Here is a 26,000-nt window from a genome sequence, read left to right as displayed (position 1 = left end):
TAGTGTCTGTTTACAGCCAAAAGAGCACAATATGGTAGTTTCGCGTTGGGTTAATGGTGCACTAATCGCCGTGATAGTTGAGCTAAACTTGAATTCTTTAGTAAGGGAAATCGGCAAGTCAGAGTCGTAATTTCGGGATAAGGATTGGCTCTCAGGACTGGCTCGATCGGGCTGGGGTGCGAAGCGGGGCTGGGCTCACACCGCCGCTGAAGTATCAGCCGCCACCGGAGACCTGCTACTCGGCCCGCCTCGACTCGTCGGTGGGCGCTCCCCCCTACTCCCTGGCCTTGCCGCCGTCATCGGCCCTCTTTGCCTGGGACAGAGGGGACTGGCGAGTCCGGGGCCAGGTCTCGGCAGCAACCCCGTTCTCGCAGATCTCCCCAGCTGCGGTGCCCGCCGGAGTCCCCCCGTCCGCCATGCTCACCCCCGGCAAAGGGGGCCGACAAGGCCAGGGAGTACGCCACCGTCGTGGCGAGGAGGGCCAAGCTACGGGCCTCCGGCGGCTGCTGCTCCTCCAGCTGCGGTGTGAGCCCAGCCCCACTTCGCACCCCAGCCCTTAAAGCCAACCTTTATCCCGAAGTTACAGGTCAACTACTGTCTGCATACACTATCAAAAGACAAGGGAGGCTGGCCCGACTGACTAACTGTTGATTTTTGCAACAGTGCTGCGGTGCTTGTTGCTTGACGAGAAAGTTACAGGTATAGCGCCCCTCGTGGCCAAAATCAATCAATCTTTATTTCAGGCTCACAAAGGTCCATTTTAAACATTTAAAATACAGACAGACAAACGTAACAGAGAATATCACTATTATAGTCCATATAAGCACTTTCTCCAGCACCTCCAGAGCTCTGAGCTGTACCTGATACTGCTCTGGTCAGTCCGTATAAGAGCAATTATGATTTCATTATGTGAGTCCATAAGCCTTATCATACATTTATAAACAACATTTCTTATTACAGCATTTAATGTGGTCACATCATTCTGTACAAACAGCAGACTGGCACTTTCCCAGCGAGGAACTTTCAAAAGAATCCTGAGAGCATCGTTGTATGATACTTGTAGCTTATGGAATTTAGCCTTTGTGTAGCAGCACCACAAGTGGGCAGTGTAGAGTGGTGTGCAGTAGGCTTTAAACAAAGCTATTTTTACATTTGCTGTACACATACAAAATTTTCGCGCCAGCATGTTCACTTGTGCATACAATTTACAGTACTGCCTCTGAATGTCATCATTATCAGAAAGGTCACTCAATAGTTACACAGTGTGCCTTTAATTATCCCGTCAGTCAAAGCTCTGAGTTTCGGGTCTATCTCGATCAACATTGAAATGCCTCAAGTGTTTTTTGTCTTGTAATTTCGTTGTGGTTGAATGAAAGTGTGATTTCTGCGTTTTACCCAGAACTCATGATATGACATCTTTCCCTGTTTTGGATTAGTTTTTCTTATTTGATTGATGGTGGGCGGAGTAGAAGTGGGGCTCCGATGAGGCTACCTGGAATTTTAAAAAAAAGCACAAATAACTGGAGTTCCACAGATTGCTTTAAAGGAGAGTCACGGAGACAATTAAGGCAGAACAGAAACACTGGACAAATGAGTCTATAAATATCAATAACAATAACTTCTCAGGCTGTTCAAACCAATTATAACATTTGCCCCTAGTAGATGCAACATGACAATAAAAACACTTTCATTTGGCGACACAGTCTGAGATGGAGATGAGAGTATGTGTAAAACAACTGCTGTGTACTTTTGGCTTCATAATGAGGGCCACACCCAACGCAGTGGTTTCTGAACTAAGCCAATGGTCGGAAATCTAACTCCAGTGCACTGGTGCTGTCATGAAAGGAAGGAATAAACCCATAGAAAGAAAAAGGACATTCTTAATGTCATTGGTTAGTTTTGTTATGAAGGTCAGTGCTTGGTTTTAGAAAGAAAAAGAAAAAAGGTTGTTGGGTTTTATGGGCAGTCTAGTATGTGCTGGTTGACCAGTGGGTGAAATGATCCAAACAAGTCATTAAAAAGCACTTGAGTTAAAATGAAGCGCAGACAACTTTTCTTTGTGTCCTACAGTTGTACATTTTTAAAGGAATATCAGGTTTTATAGCAGAAATTCCAGGCGACAGAAGGTCTGTAATTACGTCTTCAAACGTGAGCTGAACGGGGTCAACAAAACCCAAACAGGCAGACACCAGCCGACAAGCTGCTTCAAGGAAACACACACCTGTCCGTCCACATTAATCACAGCTCCCACAAGCTCTCTTTCACCCTCGCATCTCCAGCTTTCAGCATTTCTCTCCCTCTCTGTTGAAGCTCAGAGAAACACAACCTTGTGCATTTTTACTGTGTGGTCACATCCCTCATGTCTCTCATCAGATGGACCCGGTCCAGAAAGCTGTGATGACGCACACCTTCGGGCCACCTATCATCAGGACAAAACGGCCAATAATATCCTGCAACGTCTGTCAGATTCGCTTCAACTCAGAGGTATGGAGACTAAAATCTGATCAGTGGGAACTTTTAGTGGTGTGTCATGGTCACGGCTTTACCAACAGCCTTCTGCATCACTCTGAGGATGGGAACTGCAAAAGACAATAGTAAACACCTCCTGTGACATGATATTGTGCATTTACCAACAGTTGTTGAAAGGTTTAGCGAATGCCTGCACATGCAGCACAATATTATATACAGTATATGTAACAGAATTTTCTTAAAGAGTAAGTACACACAAACCAACTTTTTTCTGCTGAATATATGTGTATTTGGGTATTAAGAAGTGCTGTTGATTGATCCTAGTCCCACTCTTCACATTTTAGTAAAAGTATTTTAATTTTGCATATTTAGCAGTAAAATGTCCAGTCAGTGTTGAACGCTGGCTATAACAACTGAATTTTGCTAACGGTTGTACGGTAAGCTCTTGAAACCCCTGCGTCATCACTTTAACTGTTGGCCCCGCCTCTCCTATAAAACCTGACACCCGCCTCCTGTGCAAACCATAGCGCATAGGTTTGATTGACACCTCAAATGACCTCTCTGTGGCAAAAGCGTCCGCACTGTCGGGGTCGCTCGTGTTTAGCTCGTTAGCTAGCAGTTGTGATGCGTTTTGATTCTGTGTGTGTGGGGCTGCAGGGGAGGGGGCGGTTGCTGAAAGTAGCTGGGCGTGTCTTACTGCTACAGCAGTAACGTCCATAATCAAGGCTTTTTTTGAATTTTCCTCCTAGTGGCAGCTCAGCAGAAGGCAGGGGTGTACTTACCCTTTAAGGGCTTAATATGGCAGCTTGTATTCAGGGGGAACCTATTGTTATGCTACAAGTTCTAGAGCAGAGGATCTTTGCCCAAACCCAACGGGACCCAAAGAGCTAGGTCAGGTTTGTTTAATCTCAAAAACTGAGTTTTTTCACGTATGAAGCCAATAAATTATTGTTTAAAATAAATGTCCAAATCTCCATGCTGTCTAGGTGCAATTTGTGTATTTTCCAATTTTTGTCTTAATAACTGAACTTTTGAGAGCGGTTTGAAATTTGCCTTTAAACGCTAACAGCTGCAGTCTTGCACACAGGTGACTGGCTAAGTGAATTAGTAAAGCTACGGGTGACATTTTCATATGCTAATTAGCTCAGTGACATAGAGGATGTTCCATCATGAAATACTTGTGGCTTCATTACATTTTTGACTGGTTAATTCTTTGACTAATCATTGCAACTGTAGAATTCTTATAGCAAGAAAAAGTTTAAACATATGTACTGCAGAGTTGTGTCTTGCTTTTTAACTAGAGTGACATAGAGCAGTGATTCTGAAAGTTTTTTGTCCTGCTTTTCTCTTTTTTTCTCAACCAAAATAAACCCCTTTGTTCAGACTTGTTTGATCAGAATTGAAATACATGAAATGCGTGAAATACGAAAAAACAGCTATAGCGCATAATTAATTAATTTGTATCAAACGAACGAATAAAAAATGGATGAAAACAAAAAAAAAAACAAATCTCAACATAAAAACATTTTTTAAAAGTCTGTTTCAATATGATACACATTTGATTTGTTCGACAACAATAAATGAGTGATAACTTTTAAAGGATCTCATTTTGTAAATAAGTGGAAAGAAACTGTATTTAGTGTATACCTAATTAACTTATTTCTATAGTTTTTTTTTATCATTTTTGATCATCTCCCAACCAATGTTGGACCAAGACTGTCAAATTGCATTTTCAGTTCATGCTAATGAAGATAATTTCCATCATCATTATTATGATCATCATTTTTAACTAAAAAATATACATTATAAAACCCCATATTTTCATTGCTTTCATTTGTTAACTTTACACTTTCTCTTAGTGTCAAGTACCCCCTATAGTGCCATTACATACTCCTTGGGGTACACGTGCCCCCATTAGAGAAACACTGACATAAAGCATCGACTCTTGTTCCAGAAATGATGGGTTCATAACTCAGCTGACGTAAAATTCACATTAGAATTAAAGTTTTTCTCATCTTCCTACACTATAAAACCTAGGTGGTAGAGGGGTTTATCCTCTGATCGAGAGGTCATGTGTTCGAAACCTGTGCTATACCTGTCTATGTGATAAGTTGTCCTTGAGCAAGATATTGAACCCTAAATTGCTCCCAATGGTTGGCTAGTGCTTTGTAAGGCAGATCTGTTCCATCGCTATGTGAATGAGCCGTTATTGTAAAGCACTTACATTTTCATTTAGCAGATACATTTGTCCAAAGCAAAGTACAGCATGATCAGTTAGGGTTAAGGGACTTGCTCAACATCCCACAGATCACTGTGGCCCAGGTTGGATTCTAACCGGTGACCCGCCCTTCCCGAGCCCGCTTCCTTAACCGTTACGCCTTAACCGTTGTGCAGACTCTAAAGAAAATAATCTCTAATGTCATTTAAGGAAAACGCTGCTCATGTTTCCTCAAGGCTCTGGCTACTGCACCTGCTCTGTGAACGCATTAAATCACGGCCAGAAAAGTTTGCAGCCTGTTGATAGTTGTTGACTGACTGCACAGGCGGAGCAGGTGAGAACTCAGTTCACAGCTTCTCAGCTCCAATTTTAGCTCATGGGTACGGAGGGAGGAAGACAGAGCAGCTCTTCACTGCCTGCTCCACATGGACGTGCAGAGCTCTTTATTTACACTGAATAATTGACAGAAAAGTTTATATGATAATAAAATGCAGTCCGTTTGAACTTTTCCATTTCACCTGTTTTTAAACCTTGTACAACATGTCACAGGTGTTCATAACAGAGCCAGTGAGTTTAAAACAACACTTTTCCTAGACCACACTGATGTAGAAAGATGTCACGAAGGAAAGACTTTTAGGACTTTCTCATATTAGGCGATCAATACACTGGTCATAAGCATGTTTGTTGCCAAAAGTCCTGAAATCTGCTTATAGATGACGTTGTGCCAATGTGTATGTTATACATTGACGTGATGGCGTATTTGGAAGAAGCAAGCATATACTTGGTACTCCTGTGCTGAGGGTAGTGGAAGAATGGGCCAGTGAGGCATATTTTTTGTTTCAATGGTGACTCTAATTTTCTGCAGGAATTTTCAAACTTTTCACAATTTTTTCATACAATTAGGTAGACTCACCCCAAGAGCCTCAGACATCACAAGAGAGTGATGATTTTTTGGTGATTGTTAGAGTCAGAATAAAACTGAGGAATGTATGAGTTTTAGGCTTTGTAATCTTTATATTACTGAAAGGTTATTTGTATAAGTTATTAGGGATGGACGATATAGACAAAAAAAAAAAAAAATTATTTCTGTTATTTATCATGGTAACGATGATAAATAAAAACAATTAATAAATAAATAAAACAATTCTCAGCTTAAAGTGCACAGGTTCCATACAAACACAAAGGGAATTGAATAGATCAACACTAGAAACTGCTTCAGGAACAGCATTTATACATTAAAAAAGGCTACAAAACGCAAAGAACTCATAGGCTGATATTTTATGGAATATTTGTGCATGTGGGTCACTCCATTAGTGTTGTTGTATGTAATTCATGTATTTCCTCATATATAATGAAATTATTATAACTGTTTAATATAAACCACTGCTGCTGAATCTTTTTTTAATTTTATATGTGATAATGAGTTCCATAAAGTTGTGGTTGATAATATCACTGATTTCCTATAATTAAACCAGATCAGGCTTGGTGATTTATTCATGAATCTACTGACAGCAGTAATAACAGTATATTTAGATGGTTTTTTTTTTGTTTTTTTTAATTCAGTTTATTTCCGACATGGTTACATTCACTTTTTTTTTTTTCTTTTTTTCTTTTTGTACATGACGAAAAAGGAGAGGAGAGAAGCAGTCCCGTCCCCTGTTTTGAACACAGAAAATTAACATCAAAGCTTCAAAGTGCATTGCATTTTACAAGTTGGGATGGATGAATAGTGACGTTAGTTTAATGCTAACATTTATTGACATGTTAGCTTTTAGCTTTCCATACAAGTGTTAAATCTTACTATTAGTAAATCGATGGCCCTTAGTGGTTTGATGATGGCAAGCAGTGTACTTTTTAATTGGTCGTCAGCGTTAGCACTGCACTTAGCCCAGTCTTATGTTTCTGTGGTTTAGCTCTGCATGCTTTAGTCCAGTTTCCAGTTCATAATTTATTGTTGGCAGTTTGCATCACCGTGTTTGCGGGAACTTTGGGTGGATCAGGCAGAGGAACTTGGACTGGTTCCCTTTGTTGGATGTGGGCCTGATCTTAACCGAATAGCGGCCCATGATGTACCGCTGCAGGGCAGCTTCAGGTAGGCTGACGTGAGCAGCTCTGTCTGTGTGTGTGGGATGGTGGCAGCACACACTGTGGAGCTCCTGTGAACAGCGCTCCAGAGAATAATAGGTTGTTGACAAAAAACGTGTGGACATTTTTGGCCCATGGAACAAGGTTTTTAAGGGCATTCTTGGCTATATTGAGGGCCAAATGGCATTTGAGTGTGTTGCACTCTATCGTTTTTATCATAGGATGACATATTCTTAACGGTGGGAATGTTTTTTGACGTAATATCGTAAACGATAACATATCGCACATTCTTACTAGTCATGTTTACATCAGTCGTGTTTTATGCATTTCCACACAACCAAAGACGTACACATTCATTCACCGTAAAAATACTTTTTTGAGCAATCTTAGTTCTTGAAAAACTACATGATGGGAGCAGTCTTTGTTGAACAGATGTGACGTAGTACAGTTCATTCAAGCCGTTTCTGGCTATATGTAGGTGCATTATACAATAGCATAGGGCCCCATGAGCCACCAGGGGTGCTTAAAGCTGTATGCTAGTCCTCATCCACAAAGAATGAGTATGTTGACTTAATTTAGTTAACATTGTTAGCCTGCAAAGTTCTGTAATGTGTGATGTCATTCAATGGGTATTATGGAAACAACTGAGACAGGTACCCTGGCCCTCAGTTCTGATTCAGGGGCAGGGTTTTTTGTAGCTTTTCTTCACATTTTCCTTTTTTTTTTCTTTATCATGGTTTTAATACATTACCACGAGAAAGACAAATACGTCTATTGGAGTTACGTTTGCTATTACAGAAAGTTGCTGTTGTGGAAGAGACTGAGAGGATAATATAATGATTCAGAGGAGTAAAATTACAGTTACCTTTGGATTATTCAATGTATGCCATAATATTCATAATGAGGGTAGTAATATTATATACAGCATATATATACAGTCTAATACTTGTCATAAGGTTATAAAAGTTAAGTTTTAACCATCTAAGTATACGTAAAGCTTTTATGGGGTACAATGAAACTAAACACTGTGTGTGAAATTGAGGAGTCAGAGCTTTTAAAAATTGAAGTGTTTATGAGTTGCCAGCGTAACTTTTAGCCTGAACGTGTACAGAAATCAAACAAACCATACTAAAAATATGACTGCATTCCATAAATGAAGTGTTAGATTCCTGCAGTGGTGTGTAAAGGACACGGGCAGCGAAAGAGCGTCATCTGAAAATAGTGTAACACAGGCAGTGCGTGTCCTCACAGACAGGAACTATTAAATTATATCTCCCATTGCGTACATGCTCTGAGATAAAAAAAAAAAAAAAAAAAGGGGTATATTAGAGGGAAGTGCTTTTTTTATGCTAAATCACATTCATATTAATGTACAAAACTTCTGCAGGCTGCTGGGTGATGCAGCAAAAAGTCTAATAATGAGCCACCTGTTTGTCTGGGCTGCAATTTTATCCATGATTGGTGGCGTGCATTTGCTGTGCTGCAACATCACATCACGTTCCCCAGTAACCTGAGAGACATGGGGAGCACAGAGCGCAGAGGACGTTCTTCAATAATGAAAGGATCAGAGCCTTTCTTACTCATGCCCTGTGTTGCAGATCAAAGACAAACACTTCTTGTCTTTAAGTACGTGTTTAAAAGATGACAGAATAAAGTAGAATTGATGAGCAAAACCTAGCGTTTAAGATTTACAAATGTAAAACCAAAAAACAAAGGAGCAGACATTTGAAAAGCTGTTGTTTCTCCTGCGTGTTGTGATTAGCACACTGCGATTCATTTGAGGCCTCACAGGACAGATTAGCTTGCTGGTGTTCAGCTCTGCTGCAAGGATGACGTCACACGTTGCTGCATTGACCACCGTCATCACTGCTGTACTTTTCCCCTTACTGGGAAGATTTTCCTTTTTTTTTTAAAAAAAGCTTACCTCGTTGCTATCTCTCTTTAGTCAACTTTTGTCTTGTTTTTCCTCACAGATGCTCCCTCCTCTGTGGGAGACATTGTGCATTGTCGGCAGCTCGCCACCTCTACCCACCCCCTCATCTTACTGCTGCTGTCTGTCCTCTGTACAGTAGATTTGGCTGCATAACCAGCTTTATCTGCTGGCTGTGCCTTTGTCACTTTATAGATAAAACATCAATACACCTCCTGCTCGGAGAGAAAATTGAATTTTAGGGAGTTCAGCTGCTCAAACACTCAGTAAATTCTCTCTGCTCAATAATAAAAATGTCTTTCATCTAATGTTCCCCACAACTACTAATTTCATCAAAGTTCCATATTCATTGTTTGCGTTCCTTTTGTGGTTTTCATTAAACTATGACGTTCTCAAGCTGTGGGTCGGGACCCTTTTTTAGTGTGTCCCCAGCATTTGCCTGAACTCAAATAAGTAATCGGCTTTATGTTGGACTTTTAATTTGAAAGGCAATTAAATCGTTACAATTAAGTTTTCAATTACCCGTGTTCAATTACAATTCAATTAGGATTATAGTGAGTAGCATTTTTTCCAATTACATTTTCAATTACTGAGCCTGTAATAAATAACCAAATAAAAGTTAACCTTCCCCTTGTGTTAGCTTTCTGTTAGCATCTCTTATGATAACAGGTCCTAAATCAGCTGTACACTACAAACAAATATCTATCATCTAATTTCTTTCCTCTTTATTTGTCACCTTGTTACGCTTCCTAATCAATGAAAATATAAGTTTTAATAATTTTGACGTGCAGGGCATCTGATCCTTTTTTGTGTCAGTATGCCCCTTGAGATTACAATTATAATGCATATACAGTATATAAAAATGTAATTTATTTATATAAAGGACATTAAACATTAATAAAAAAAAAATAAACACTTCAATGTGCAAGATTAATGCAAGAGATAACTTATCTTTAGTCCCCCCGGAGGACAAATGCATGACATAAAATAACACACAGTATATTAAGATAAAACAATAAAATTACAGTCAGAGAAAATGTTAAATAGGTCCTCAGTAAAAAATTTAAATAGAAAAAGGATATATACTTTGATAAAGCACCAAGTATAACCAGAATGTTAAAGTCAATGCATGTATTAAATGCATGTTACTTTCGTAACGTTCTTGCCATTTCCATAGTATAACTTTTAAATTGTATAACAATTATAACCACATTAAAAGTCATTTTCAACAGAAAATGCCATTTTTTTGCTGCCTATTTTGTGTTAAGATGCAACTTTTCTACTGATTAAATTAATTTTAGCTTCATCATAAACTTGATTTTAGATGTTTACTACATTAAAATTCTGGTTCAAACATCTCTTCATATAACAACACAAATGTGAGCGTTTGAGCATTTGTTGGGGGTTGCAGCTTTGAGTCCTGAAGTCAGTGGAGAAACACTGACCAAGATCAATGATGTATCCCACCCCCAACCCTGATTGTTGTCAGCCTTTTTAGGCTTTAATTGATGGTTATTGATTTCTCACGACTGGAGACTCAAGGTCAATGAGACTCTGAAGCCATTAAAAATGAAGCAGAGAAGAAAGTAAAATAAAAAACAATGGGATGTAAAATCAAGGGAAATGAGGAAGGCAGCAGGAACAGTGGATTTTGGTGAATGCTCGTTTCTTCTGTGTGATCTTATTGCTGTCACTTTGTCAATGCGCATGAAGGCCTGCATCTCCTTGTCTAATTGGAGGGCTGTGTGGAGCAGCAACCAGCGGAATAGAGTTACACTGGCAGGGCTATATCTGCCTTTCTGTCATCACCAATCAGGATCAGGGCTACACGGCTGAGTATCATTGGCAGTTAATATCTTAGGCTTAAAGAGGCATTCTTACATGTCCCAGTCATTGGTTAGGGTTCACAGCCCCCCACCGTGTACCTGTAACCCCCCTCGTTGTTTGGCCAACCTTGATATTGAACTAATGAAACATAATTCTAAAAGGGATTTGCAGTCTCTTAGCGATCTTACAGGAACTGGTTTTAGGTTTTTGACACTTTTTTCTCTAAACTTGTAAACTTGATATGGGTGACTGGACTGTCTTGGAGCTTTTCTCAAAGGGTACCATTAATTAATTTTAACTGCAAGCTCTATCAAACATCACATATAATACAACATATTTAATCAGATTACTTTGTTTCAAAGTCCTTGTAGAGCAGCCAAGAAGAGAAAAATATCTGGACATCAGGGCGACAGTAGTCGCTTATAGTGACGTAGTGTAGTGACAACCAGAGTTGACAATAGCAGCTCTAGATACATTGCAAACGCACATCTTTGTGTTGTTCGTATAGTAATAAATCAAACTTTGAAGAAATGACAAAAAGGAAGAAAAGCACTGTTGAAACCCAAATAAAGAGCAACATGAAAGAAATCAGGTATGAGCAAATATAAACACTTCACCAGAATCAAGGACTTGATGTCACATCTGGCCGAACATGGTTTGCTTTCCATTAATTGTATGTTAAAGTATGAAACTGTTCAAAAGTACTTCAAATGCTTTTTCTTTTATTAAATGTGCATATATGTTGTTTATTGTAATACATTAAACACATTTTATGGTCTATGCATTTGCACTACCCTTTAAAGATGTTCGATGTCTCAAGTTTAAGGTTCATGTGGGTGAAGATGATGTTGATGAGTCTTTTGTAGGGTCATTAAAACAAAAATGTGTCACTGGTGTCAGTACACTCAGGGTGTGAGAATGTGCTGAGTACATTAGAAGACAGGAGAGATTTTGATTCCGTCAGCGTCTCATTTCAGTAACGCTTGTTACCTTTTGATAGGGAGGATTACTTTCATTACTCTAGAAAACCTCTATTGTTTAATTTTCAGCATCTGGTCATGGTTTCCTTAAAGGTATATACATTTATTAGTATAAAACTTAATGATGTGCATTATGCTCCTCTGGTGCATAATACAGCTACTTTGGCAAGTGTTTTTTTTTTTTTTTTTTTTACTTTTCTACACTTACAGTATCAACATATTATTTCCTCAAAGTCAAGTTCAACAAAGTCAGTATGAGGGGGCTCACTTATGTGATGGGGTCCTTGCCATGTTAACAATCATAAGTAACAGCAAAGGTATAAATAGAGGCTGTGAGCAGTTCCTTAATCACCCTTCCAACCATGGGGCACTAGAGTGACACTGCGAGTATAATACTTACAAATACACCAGCACATGAGTTCACTCATTCATTGTCCAACCTGCTGGTTTCTGGTCAGGGTCATAGGGGTCAAATAATTCAGAAAAGAACTTTAAAGGTGTTTTTATGCTTTTTTCATCTTATAAATCCCCTACATTGTGAGACATAGTAAATCAAACCATCCTATATTCAATACAATGATTTATTTGTTTAAGATGTAACAATTAAATCACTAGAAATATGTTTTACATACATCTTTCATTTTCTCAGCTTTGATCTTCTAAGGCACACCCTCACACAGACACAAGCTGTTTTTCTCCAGTAGCGGACTATCAGCTGTCAGTGGTCGCTCCTCGTCCTTCTGGCTCATTTTAAATAATCCTGCCACTCAATAATCATCATCAGCTCCACAGCCCAGTTCAGTGACTACAGCAGCGGCGAGGAAAGACATAACTATTGTGGAAGCTAATCCTCCATGACAGCCTGAACACATGCACCTGTGAGACGGGAAGCCAGGAGATGGGGATCACTATGTACCCATAATTATTTATCAATCTGTAGTGTTTCACCAAGATTGCAGGAGTGAGCATTCTTTTTCATATAAATTCTATTTCTCCAATTCTGCATTACTTTACAAATGCGCTTAGATCAGTCCTTATAATGCGCGTGTCCACTGCCAGTGCTGAACGTTCATTCAACTGTTAAAGGCGTGCATACACTGTGCGATTTTTGGCCCATTTTGAGCCGAGTTTTTACTCGTGCATCTATTTTTGGGATCATGCCAAGTCTCGGTTAAATTGTGTATCGTGCATCGCGTAGTATACATGGGGTCACAAGGAGCAGCTAACACCTCACGACCAGCTCCCAATCAGCAATCGTGTGATTGCAAGAAAATCAAACGAGTTTGAAATCCTGGTTGCTCCTCGTGAGGGTATCGCACATTTGAAGCAGAGTCAAGAAACAGTTTACCTCAAATTCTCACACTGCGCATGCACGAACATTGTAGGACCACTGTAAAATGAACGGACCGTGCTGCCCAAGTCTGTCCAGCCACTTCCTGGTCCATCGCATCTCCGCTTTAAAGGTCTTTTTGCTGAGATTTGCGGGAGTCTCTCCCCTTCCGGGTTCTTCTTCTTCTGTTTTAATGGCGACGAGTTCTTCATCTTTTAATTTGTACGTTGCATTTCCTGAAATAAGACCCCGAGTTGTTGTGTATGGACGTCCAGTGTGAGCAGTCAGATCGTGTCGGTCTGTATCGTGAGAGAACATGAATCTTGAGCTGCGAACATTGGGACTCTGCAATTGAATCGCACAATTTGAGCTGGAGCTGAGTACGATGGAAAACAATCGGCAGCTTTGAGAGACAACATACTGTATGTATGATTCTATAGAGGGTTTATTGTATCACAAGTACATGTAGGGTCTCCATGATTATAGAATATGACGTGACATCTTACCTCCTTCATGGGACGAATCAGTGCTGTATTGATCTGCCATCATACACACCTGTGGCTGAATTTTCCTCCTTGGAATCACTATAACATCCTCTTCATTTCATGTCTGGTTGCTCTTCTGCTCGCTTCTATCGCACAGAGCGACCTGCAGTGCGTTCCGTGTGTAAATAATGCTCTTAACCTAAAGAAAATGAAAAGCATTATATAAAACTCAATAATAGTATAATGACAAAAACCTAAATAGAAAGGTAAACTGTGGGCACTAATGAAAAACACTGGCCCACATACGATCGAAAATGGCTGCTCCATCAGTTGCATTGCAAGAAATAAAACTATTCAGAAAAATACTTTTAATGTGTTGTTAAATGAATTTGCAGATATTTTGTTTATTGATAATACATACATACATACGGAACAGGTACCCTTTAAGTTGGCAACCGTGGCTCAAGTGGTAGAGAGGTTATTTTCTGGGGTTTTATCCAAAGGCTATACCTGTTGAAGTGCCCTTGGGCAAGACACTGAACATTAAGTTGCTCCCAATGGTTGAATAACATGGCTGTTCTGTTTCATTGGCACATGAGTGGGTGAATGTAATTGTCTGGACTGATATTGTAAAGTGCTTTGGGACTACTGTGGTGGTAATAAAAGTGCTGTATAAATCAAATCAAAGTTACCATTTAAGTTGGACACTTGGATCTTTTTAGTGCTGGTCACAGTATGAGCTTGATTTACTATTGCAAAGGTAATGCAATCCTTAAAACTGTTCAACTACCAGTAAAATAATTGATTTTTGTTGGAGAAATATTATTCTACCCGACTATGCGCAGAGCTGTAAAGAGTATTGATGTATGTTACTTAAGTAGAAGTATTGTTACTTGATTGAAACAGTACTCAAGTATAAGTAAAAAGTAGCGTAATTAAATAGAACTCAAAGTAAAAATTACTAGTTACTTTCACCCCCAATGTTTATTCCATTCCATAAAGGCATCTGTATAAAAAAAAAGTTTTTTTTTTGTTTTAAATAAAATACCAATGAATTAAATAAAAAATAGAAAAATAAAATTCTCAGCAGACACTAAGTATAACTAAATTTATAAACTATAAAACAGTGCCATGCCAAATGTGCCACATCATAAATGACACGACGAAGAACATAATGGATTATGATCAATGTAAAGAGGCCATGAAACCGAAATAAAAAAAATAATCACAAACAATAACATTAGCGGTCCCATATCACCCATCTCCATTTGTTCTAAGAACCCCAAAAATATAATAATTGAGGTTTATTTTCCCAAACTCGTCTGTTTTACAGAGTTTTAGCCTTTAAAAAGTCACTTTCTGAGCAACTCTACACAAACAGGCTGATTTGCGTCCTACTTATGCATATTCATGAGTGGGCGTGTCTATAGACAAGACACTGACTTCCTCCTCCCCGCACGGTGACGTAGGGCCAGAGGACGGCCCGCCCTCCTCCCACCCACTCCGTAGCTGAGCTCATGCTGCTTTATAAACTCGAGACAGAGCGTGGGGGCGGGGCGTTCACCGGTACTTACATAGACTGTAGAAAATGCATACATAGCAAGGACGCTGAAATGCTCACCTTCGTGGGCGTGTCTGTTTACATGTCAATCACGGCAGAGAGCTTCCTGGAGGCGTGGCTTCTCCAGCTCAGTGGCACGTCAAATTTGTCATCAAAGTGGGAACGCATCATCAAATTGGAGCGAGGTGTTTGGGCTCACCCTGCAGTAAGAAAGGAGCAAATCACCCTATGACTAACCATTGAGGGAATCAATGAAAAAAAACACTTTGGGCATGTGTATGAAGCCCAAATAGAACTTTTATCATGTTTAAAGCACAGAAAAGTCAATTTAGCTTTACATGGGCTCTTTAACGGTTCGGTGTAGAAATGTAGCAAATTACTTCTTTTAAAACGTACTAAGGTACAAATAAAATTACTGTTTTAGAAATTTACTCCAAAATGTACAATTTAAGTACCCATAAAAGCAACTCAATTACAGTAGCGTGACTACGTGTAATCAGCTACTTTCACCTCTGACTGTGTATCAAAAATGTTACTTTCCAGAGCCAGGCTGAGGCACATTATAAGGGGAACCGCCACGCTCGAAGGGTGAAGGGCATTGAGACGTCCAAAACGCCTCGAGGCCAAGATGGAGACAAACAACAGCAGCCTGCACCTCCTGTCTCACCTTCATCCTCAGGTCCTCTGCCTCCCAGCCCCATGTCTGATGTTACTCTCAATAACCAGGGTGAGAGCACACACACACACACACACACACACATTTCCCATATAATCCCTCATAATGACATCTAGAATGTGTGCCTTTCTCCTCTCTACAGATGACTCCCAATCCTGTCCCCACTTTAAAGAGTCACCTTTGACCCTGAGCGACCATCCAACACACACAGCCATCCCAGCAGACACAGAGCTGGCCCTGTTGCCTCCCCAATCCTCTCCCTCCCCACCTGCAGCCATCAGTGCTCTACCTACGGACCCAGCAGACACCGCTTCACCGGCACCGAGCCCGTCCCCAGGAGAGTCAGAGGAAGAGAAAGCCAAGAAACTTCTCTACTGCTCATTGTGCAAAGTAGCTGTTAATTCACTCTCACAGTTGGAGGCCCATAACAAAGGTAAAGGCAGTGGTTTTAGTGGGAACTAGCTTTTCAGCACGTGTCTCAGATTGGAGTCATTTAATCAGGTACATGACTGCCACTTAGTGGCGAAAATGGGTTATTACAGGCTAAATGGGGCTGAGCGGTGATTATTTTTTACATTTTATCATATTTCATCATAGGTAGTATCAAAGTATTTCTACTTTGTTACTGTACTTAAGTAGTTTTTTTTTTTTTTTTTTTACTTTTACTCCTTACTTTTTGAAACATATATATGTACTTTCTACTCCTTCCATTTTCAAAATGAACTCGTTACTTTTAAGACCTTCTAAGTTTTCAGTTCAATTTGTTTGTTTCAGTCTAACAAAATATTCAAACATAAATCAAATTTTAAAGTATATATTACAAGACTGAAACAGACAGAAGCAAATTGCTTAAATGGCCAACATAAATAACATTCAAGTAAGTTGCAAAACATACAAAAGAAATGCAAGCATTTAACAATTACATTTAAGTTGCCTTTTTTCAAATAATGCAATATATCTCTATCTCTCTCTCTCTCTCTCTCTCTCTCTCTATATATATATATATATATATATATATATATATATATATATATATATATATACACAGGTACCTTCTTTTACATACAACATTTAACAGATGATGTCATGACGTAAAAACAACAACCACAAAGCTGTAGGAGCAGCTAGTGCTTGTCAACATGGTCTGGGTTTAATTAAGTATTTGCATTTCAGGTGTTCATAAAGGGTAACAGATTGAATTTATTTCCATGTACCAGTTTTCTACAAGTTCTTAAAAATGTTATTCTCAAAGCTGCTCTGAGTTTCATCGAGCATTTGCACTTTTTTTTTTTTTTCTTGACACATTTTAGTTACAAATTGTATTTATTATTAGTGCTACCTTCCTCAGGTGTTCATATGTAACAGATTTAACTTATTTTATTTCCATGTACCAGTATTCTACAAGTTCTAGTAAAAGATACGGACTTTGTTGGTTTAAAAACCCTGTCTTATTATTGAAAAAACATTTGTTTCAGTTATTACTTTTTTTTTTTTTACTTAAATACTTAGTAACATGTAACATGTCTTACTTTTACTCAAGTAAGGGAGCAATTTCAATACTTCAAAAATCATTTTTTATTCAAGTATCTATAATTTTGCTTGAGTACTTAAGACTAGTACTTTTGCCACCTCAGTATTTTATACCGAACAAGAATGAGTAGTAGTAGTTTTATTCCAGACATGTGAGGACAAATTGGACAAATAATGAATTAATCAAAAAAATTAGGGGAAAATGCATGACCAAAAAAAGTTATTAGTTATTTTACAAAAAATGATAACTAATAATGAATTCTCATTCATTATTGACTATTAATGATGACTTTACTTCCTGATAAATACCATTCAATTCATAAATACACTGTGGCTATGTAATACATATACATTTTATAACATTTATATGTGAACAAATATTTATTTGCTTATTCAAATACATAATGATGAATTAATAGTCTATTATCACATAGGCAGTAAAACACGCATAAACACCTATATTTACATGTGAGTGTAGAGCAGAATTAAAACTTGGCTTTCAAGGTCTTCCATCTTCCATAAGAATAGGAAGAAGATGCTGCTCCACGTTATCCAAGACAGAGGTGGATGACTTCAGCTCTCTCTAACAATCGGCCCTCTTATTTTGAAGAGTTTTTAATATTCAGTCGACTCTTAGGATTTAACTTCAAGTTGATTTTTACCGAGTGATGTTTTCCCTGTTTTCGTCAGCACCTTAGTCTAGAAACCAGAAACATTCCCTTCATGCTCTGCTCTCATCCCCCATGAGGTTTACTCCTCAAAAGCGCGAGTCACAGTTTATGATTATGGTTTATTATTATTAAATCCTACATTTTATTTATTCGAGCATATCAGAGTTAAAGAAAGGTAACTTTCATTCTCCTTGTCACACGTCATCCGACTGAATCAGAATGAAGTGAAGGGATTATATTTCAAGGCATTTGTTGGCCCTCCGTCCACCCTCTCTCCCTGCAGGCGGCAGGAGGGGCGAGTGTGGCGTCCACATGTGCGCCCCCCAGCGGCTGCCGGCAATCTTTTCCTTTTCTCCACCCAAAACCCTCAAACCCCCACCCCCACCCCGCCCACGTGCTATGTTATGGAGTTGTTGTTGTGACTGTGTTTTGTTTTACACTGTGCTCCCAATAGGAAACTCAGTTTAAGACCTGCCTTTTCCCCTCTCGCTTTTCCTCCTGTTTACCCGCTTTTCATCTAAATACGGGGCACTGCCCTTGTGACGACCCACAGTTCTCCCGCCCTGTCCTCCCATGTTATATGTGATTGTCTTTTTCATGTTTCTTGGACGAGATGAAACAGAAATTAAATTTTGTTTGCGCTGTTGCTCTGTAACATGTGTAATGACAAATGAAGATTGATTGATAAAGCCAAGGATTCAGCTTTGGGGGCCCTAGTGGCTAATGGGGCCCCATGAAACAACAATGTGAAGTGTTTTGTGCCCCACTTACTTATTTAAAGATGTAAGAAATTACATACAGATCAAAGTAAATCTGCTCAAAAAGTAAAGCGTCAAGCACAAAAACAAGTCACAGGCATCTGAAACTGAACTTTTTGGTAGCGATACATGTTTTCCCTAAAAGATGAACTCTTTGCAAAATCATTCCAAAAGCAACGAAGGATCATATTTCATAACGTGTTAAAATATTAAACCAAAGGCACATAAGTGTTAAAACATGTACTTTTTGATTAAAAAAAGGAGGATATTTCAAGGTCAGCCTTTGTGGGAATAAACTGGGACCATGAAATGAAATGAATGCACCCCTGCCTTTGTAGATTTAGATGATATGTAACCAGCACTGTGTGTTACTTCCAAGGTACACATGATGCAAGCAAACTAATTCATGCCATATTTGTTTGCAGGTACAAAACACAAAACAATCCTGGAGGCTAGAAGTGGACTGGGACCCATTAAAGCGTACCCACGTTTGGGTCCTAAACCCAGCTCAGAGCAGGGAGGGGAGCTGTCGTTTGACCCCAACACTCAGGAACGCACCTTCCACTGTGAGATCTGCAACGTTAGGGTCAACTCTGAGCTGCAGCTCAAACAGGTGAACGAGGCACACGAGCAGAGCCACTGGGATTGTGTTCTTTTTCTAAGATTAATCTAAAGCCCGTCTTATTTCTTTGTTCTGTGTTTCAGCATATTTCCAGTCGGAGGCATAGAGACGGAGTAGCAGGGAAACCTAATCCTCTTATTATGCGACACAAGAAGCGCACAGACTTCATGGTACATATCTCTTTAGCTCAATCAGAATCTTCATTTATTGATCCCTCAAGGCAAAAATGTTAAATGTTACTGATTATAATTAATGATGATAAATGTAAGAAAGTGAAAAGAGAAAGTTTTGGATGCTCCCCTGATCTACACAGGAGATTGTAAACTATTTCTGTCGAGCTGCATTATGACACCTTCAGTAAATCAGGTGTGACATCTAAAACACGCAGGACAGAGGCAGAGATGACCTTCTTAATAACACATGACCATGAAAATAAACACAAACTACCCACAGAACAAGACAGTTATCAATCAAAACAAAGGTCATGAAGGGTGTGTGACACTGTAACTTCCTCAGGACAGATCGGTGGAAAGAGTCGATTCATTAATATCACACGAACCAAAGGAACGTGTGCCTCACCTACAGCAACTAGATAATGCATCACTGTACGATCACTCTGAGACATGACTCATAAGAGTTGTATTTTACTGTACTATATTTACTGACTTCAAATGGTTTTAGTGATAGCTTTCTGTAGTCCTTATTCATCATTTATTCTATCAAGTTACCACTTGTTATATATTTTTAAATTGTGATTTATGTTGACTGAAACAAACAAACAAACTGAAACTGAATTTAATTCAACTAGGTTTTATTTACACTTAGAATTTGACCTGGTTTAGTGGTTAAGGATGCGGTCTTGTAATAGGAGGCTCACCTGGGCCACCACTGTGGGATGTTGAGCAAGTCTCCCACTACACATAATAACTGTAATGCAATAATGATAAATGTTACGTAACACAAGGGGCGGGGCTACAACCGTAATGTAACACAAGGGCCGGAGCTATACATTGTAATGTAACACAACGGGGAGCTAATAAATGTTACCTAACATGAGGGGCGGGGCTACAACCATAATGTAACACAAGGGGCGGGGCTATACAATGCAACGTAACACAAGGGGCGGAGCTACAACCGTAACATAACACAAGGGGTGGGGCTACTAACTGTTACATAACATAAGGGGCAGCGGTACAACAGTAACCAAACACAAGGAGTGGAGCTACAACAGTGGCTTAACGCTAGGGGCGGAGCTATAAATTGTAACGTAACACAAGGGGCAGAGCTACAATTGTAACCTGATACAAGGTGCGGAGCCAATGACTGTTACGTAACACAAGGGGCAGAGCTATTAATTGTAACGTAACACAAAGTTTTATTTCCTACTCTTTTCTTACAGGAACTTCCAAAAACTCTTGGTGCTGGACTTTTACCAACCCCTCTGGCTGTGGCTGCAGCGATGGCAGCAGCTGCATCCTCAAATCAGCTGGCACTCCGTCCCCCTGGCCCAACATCACACACCCACCACCACCTCCTACAGGGGACACCCCTGAGCCTTCTGAGGCCAGCACCGGGGCCCATTCGCACTACACACGGCCCAATCCTCTTCACTCCCTACTGATGAAGAGGATCCATTAGAAAGAAGCACACTGTGAAGGGACAGCTGGCTATCATGTGCCATCGAAAGCCAAATCAGACAGCGTGGCTCCAACTTGTGTTTCACTGTAATCAAACCCCTTAGCAAAGTCACGACTCTTCATGGTGCATTGTGTAGAGATCAATAGATTTTCCACCAAAGGGCAAACTGTTAAACAAGTTTGACACCTCTAATCTGCACTTGATCCAACGTCTACATTTGTCGTGTGAGCCACAGCATCATAAACCCTACCTCTCCTTGTGTTACCAGACAGGGATGTCGTAGCTCCAACACGCCTGAATCAGAAGAACAGGTCTCTCCTTGGAACTGGACCTACAGTAGTTTGGACAAAGTTGTTATAAAATGTCATCCCTGATTCAAAGCATCAAACATTGCTGCTCATCTTATGGTTGCCTCTGATAATTGCTTTACTGTTCTGCCTTTGTAGATTTACAGGTAGGAGTTTAATTAACTCAGAAAAAGTGTGTAAAAATTACACAATGTCTTAAAAGTTAAAGGAGATGTGCACATTGACCACATTTATAGACTGCAATGATAAAGTGGCAATGTGTTAATAAAGCAAGGTTGGCTGAAATAAGGCAAGTTGCAATTGGAGAGAGAATATATGACTAAGCACATAAACTGAAGGTCTGTGATAAGCTGTATACAGTACATGTCCCATGTATTTAGAATCAAGCCCAGTTGTTTGGAGGCCTTCTCTTGCTGCACCAAACAAATGGAAACACTGTGAGCACAACAAGACAAAGGCAAGAAAACCACATCTTCACCACTTTTCATCCAAGATGCGATGCCCACTTCCAGGCCTGGAAAGCCCCTGTGCTGCATGTTTAAGATGCTCCCCCGGTCCACCACATCTGACAGTACATGGTAGCTTGTTATCAGGATTTCTGCAGAACCGCATGATGACACTGACCAGAGAAACATCTAAAACGTGCAGGACAGAGGCTCTCCATGACCAGACTTGAGCACCCCTGCTGTAAACAGAGGGATGAAAGACACCAGCATTGTGCTACCTTCGGAAAAGGACCACACACATACACACATGTACAGATGGGGGGCTATATGCAGAATTGGAAAAAAAAACAAAAAATATAAAGAATGCAACCCCCATGTTTTCATATTGTTTTAGCTCAGTGTTGAGAATAAGGAATAAAAGTCTAGTTTGTCTGCCCAGCGTTGTGTCCTCCCACCTGTCATCACTTAAAGTAACTGAGTGAAGCTAGAGGGAAGACTTAGGAAACTAAACCAGTAGCAAAACTTTAAGCACTCTGTCTAACTTGTTAATGGCAATAAACATGTCTAACGTGTAATAAATGTTATTTAGGAATGTGAAACAAAAGTGTACTGAAACATTACTGTTTGTGTAGAATATTACTTGACAAATGATCCACCTCCGAGCTTCCTTATGGTTCATTATGAAGAAAAATGCAAAAACATTAAAATAGAAAATATGGTTGTAAGCCTTGTGTTTTGTTCTTTTACATCTATAAAATATTTGTATAAAACATTTGCTGTTGTTGGAACTTTCGGGACTCTCTCTGAACTAGAGTAATAGTTGATTAGTGCAAACATCTGCTACGTACCACAAAGGTGGCTTCACAGCATGGAAATAGTGGATTTCCTGTGCCATCATCACACACTTCCTTAATGACACACTACCATGGCAACGGTAAACTGCTGTTGTTTATGGAAAAGTAGAATTGCTTAATACACCAGCAATCGAACATTCTTTAGTATCTTTGAATCAATAGTTTTCAGCACTTTGTTGATGAATTCACCTAAAGTATAGGTGTAAAGAGTACCGATATATGCTACTCAAGTAGAAGTACTGTTACTTGATTGAAATTGTACACAAGTACAAGTACAAGTAAGTCATACATAAAATACTCAAGTACAATTAAAAAGTAGCTCAATCAAATAGTACTCAAAATAAAAGTAATGAGTTACTTTTGTTACGGTGGAAAAAAAGGAAGGTTACCTCGTTTTGGCTGTATGACACCCTCTGCGTTGGGAAGTGATGACAACCAGACTGAAGAGTTGGTGAATTAATAAAAAATGATTTTATTCTAAACTAAATAAAAGAATACAAAGTGGAAACAAAAATGGTGAACCCCTGGCCAGGCGATCCAAAGACAGAGTGACGAGACACAATATTAAAGCCACGTATATCTCCCCTTAGTTCCCCCCTCCCTCCTCCCCCCCCCCGAGAGATAGGGATAGAGACAGGGAGAAGGAGGGAGGGCAGGAGATGGAAAGAGAGACAGTTTACTCCTCGAGTCAAAACAGTTCGCTCCCCGTTATCTGATTGCTATGGAAACGGAGGTGTGTGCGAACTATGTGTTTGTGTGAATGAATGAATGTGTATGGGGTGTGCTATGTGAGTGTGTGTGTCTGTCCTTGTGGTTGTTTTGGAACTTTGGACAGGCTGTTCTGACCCAGAGTGAAGACAAGTTAAAGTTGAAGACATGAGAAATCACACAATGAAAAGTTACACCCCAAGGCTTAAGGATTAAAATATACAAGTAATTATATTATTAAGCATAACTAATTATTCCGCCCCAACACTTTCAACCCACATGTTTATTTTTGGTAATAAATCTTGCATACAGCAAACATTTGATGTCATGCCAAATCTTGCACAATTGTAACTTGATTTTTTTTTTTTTTTTCACAAAGTTATCTGTATAAAATGTACAATTATTTTTTAAACCAATAAAATCAATTGAAAATAATCAAAAATAATAATAATATTTTACTCAGTAATGGTCGGGTGTGGAAATGTAAAAAATGACTTTACTTCTTTTAAAACATACTTAAGTACAAGTCAAATTACTGATATAGAAATATGCTCAAAAAAGTACAAGTACCAATAAAAGCAACTCAATTACAGTAATGCGAGTACTTGTAATCCATTACATTGACCTCTGTGACACACTACCATGGCTACGGTAAACTATTAATGTCTATTGAAGAATAGAATGGCTTAATACACCAGTAATAGAATATTCTATGGTATATTTGAATCAATGGCTTTCAGCACTTTGTTGATGAATTCACCTACGTGGCTACAGCACAGCTCACACATCAGAGGTGGTTTGGAGCAGGCTCGTCTCCATCTCTGACCTGGGACAGTGTGAAGGTCGCCCAGCTCATACCCAGCTAGAAGGGCTAGTGTCGAACAACTTCTTATTAAAAGCCAAGCAGCTGAGTTCTGGAGAGTCTGTATTTGTGCCAGGAACTAAAAAAGGCTGATGCTGTAACCGAGGGGTGGTAATAGAAAGGCCTATCTTGTATATTAGTATTATTCTTTAAATATTGGAGTCAATCAACGAGACTGGACGTGTTTCGTCTTATGCTGATAACATTTCAGTTCTCTTTCAAAAATTACATCATAATGTTTCAGTACCAGTTTAGATATTGTAGCAGTAAATACGAGGGCTTGTATTGTCTGGTTACCAATTTAAGGACCATTCCAAAGATTTCTGTTTAACTGAAGGAAGTTGAACTGCTTGCGAAGGATTTCTGTGGTTTATTTAAAACACTCCCTCTATGTCTGCTTCTTCCCTTGTGTGTTTGCTCCTGTACTCCTTCTGACTTTTGTCTTGCAGGTCCGTGGGATCCTCAGTGTGGAGTTACAGAGTCTCAACAACTCTGTCTCCACCCTCTCCTCTGCACACACCCAACACAGCATAACGTGGATGGTTGTTCATCATAGGAATGGGATCCACACAAGGTTCCTGCTGCTTAACAGAAGGTTTTCCTTGCCGCCATGATGAATTCATGTTGGGTGTGGGATACATATGTATGTGTATATACGTATATATGCATATGTGTGTATCCATAAAATGAAGAGTCCGTCCTTAAGACTGCTCTACTGTAAAGTGCCTTGAGATACCATTGGTTATGATTTGGCGCTATACAAATAAAGATTGATTGATTGATTGATTGATTGATTGATGTACAGTATGTAAGGTTCATTCATTGGAGACTAAAATAACAGTAGAAGTGAATGTGTGTGAGTGGTCCTCTGTCTGTGTTTAACCTGTGATAAGGGCCCAACTCAAAACTATCCATCCCTTATTGAACTGATAAGTGATGAACTGTCTAGTATTTCTGTGAAAATATATTTTATTAAATTAAATGGAAATGTCCCGGTTTGCCAAACTCTGCCCATTTGAAAAAAGAGAAAGAGAAAGAGAAAAAAAAAACAGTTTTCAGAAATAAATAATGTTGTACTTTACAGCCATTACCATGTCATTATGGTAATTTCACTCACGTGTGGGGGAAGCCTTTACAGCAGCCAATTTGTTTGGTGACAGGATCAAACAGAAACACAGCGTGAAGAAAAGAGAACAAATAACAGCAGATTTTGATAAGCAGAGAAAAAAAGTTTCCATATCTTACAGAGGACAGCTACTCATTTACCTTCTATATTGTATTTCTTTTACAACAAATGTTCTTAACTTGTGGGTCATGGCCTAAAATTGTCTCGCAGACCCATTTTCAGTGAGTCGCAAGCAAAAAGAAGTCGGCCGAAGTGGGACCATTCTCGTGGGTGTCATGTATATTCTCTAAAATTTGATCTGCCCTACCATTGGAACCATGTCAATGTTAGCTTAGCACCGCTTTGTCAGAACTAGGGTGTGACTGTGAGGGTGAAATGTGGCGGATCTTTTAAAGCATTTTGGAAATTAGAGGGTATTCAAAGTCCAAGTTAACATAATCATGCTTTGCTCATACATTGTGCACACATGAGTATAATCTAAATGAAAACCAAATGTTGGTGAGTTGGAACTAGAAGGGTGATACAACAACACATGTACAATATTAAGAAATGTAAGACTTTTTGGGGTAAGAATATTTATATTACAGAAGTGGGAAAACCCCATTACAAACCACTTTGAGTAACCTATAATGAAGTAATGAGGACACAGTTCTGGTAACATCAGCAGAAAGAGGAACATCTATTCGATCACCACCACATTTTTTTTTCTTTGCTCATAACTAGTGCTGAATGACACTGAGAAAACACATTCACTGACTACAGCCCTTTAAGGTAAGACCTTCAGTATGTATTTTAAAACTAATTGTTTGACATTAATTCCTTCAAGTTCTATTTGGTTCTTTTTACATCAGTGCTTGAAGCTTACATTTTGATTTGAGTTTAAAACAGTTTTAATCCAGCAAACCTGAAGCATGCT

At 39.2% G+C, this 26,000-nt stretch overlaps 1 protein-coding gene across 2 annotated transcripts in view; it reads left to right on the top strand.

Moving 5' to 3' along the window:
• LOC114463194 (zinc finger protein 385A-like) overlaps positions 1-22,259 on the top strand; it is a 45,714-nt gene extending 23,455 nt beyond the window's left edge. For both annotated transcript variants that reach the window (XM_028446555.1, XM_028446556.1), the window contains 6 exons: positions 2,374-2,484; positions 15,429-15,612; positions 15,704-15,994; positions 18,946-19,133; positions 19,226-19,312; positions 20,542-22,259. In XM_028446555.1, coding sequence (XP_028302356.1) covers positions 2,374-2,484; positions 15,429-15,612; positions 15,704-15,994; positions 18,946-19,133; positions 19,226-19,312; positions 20,542-20,763 — 1,083 coding nt within the window. In that variant the 3' untranslated portion in view covers positions 20,764-22,259. The remainder of the gene's footprint in view (positions 1-2,373; positions 2,485-15,428; positions 15,613-15,703; positions 15,995-18,945; positions 19,134-19,225; positions 19,313-20,541) is intronic.
• Positions 22,260-26,000: the final 3,741 nt, after the last annotated feature.

The sequence above is a fragment of the Gouania willdenowi genome, chromosome 5 (assembly GCF_900634775.1).
Source record: "Gouania willdenowi chromosome 5, fGouWil2.1, whole genome shotgun sequence".
Taxonomy (NCBI): Eukaryota; Metazoa; Chordata; class Actinopteri; order Blenniiformes; family Gobiesocidae; genus Gouania; species Gouania willdenowi.
The sequence above is the reverse complement of the archived record's forward strand: the minus strand, read 5'-3'. Positions and strand labels throughout refer to the sequence as shown.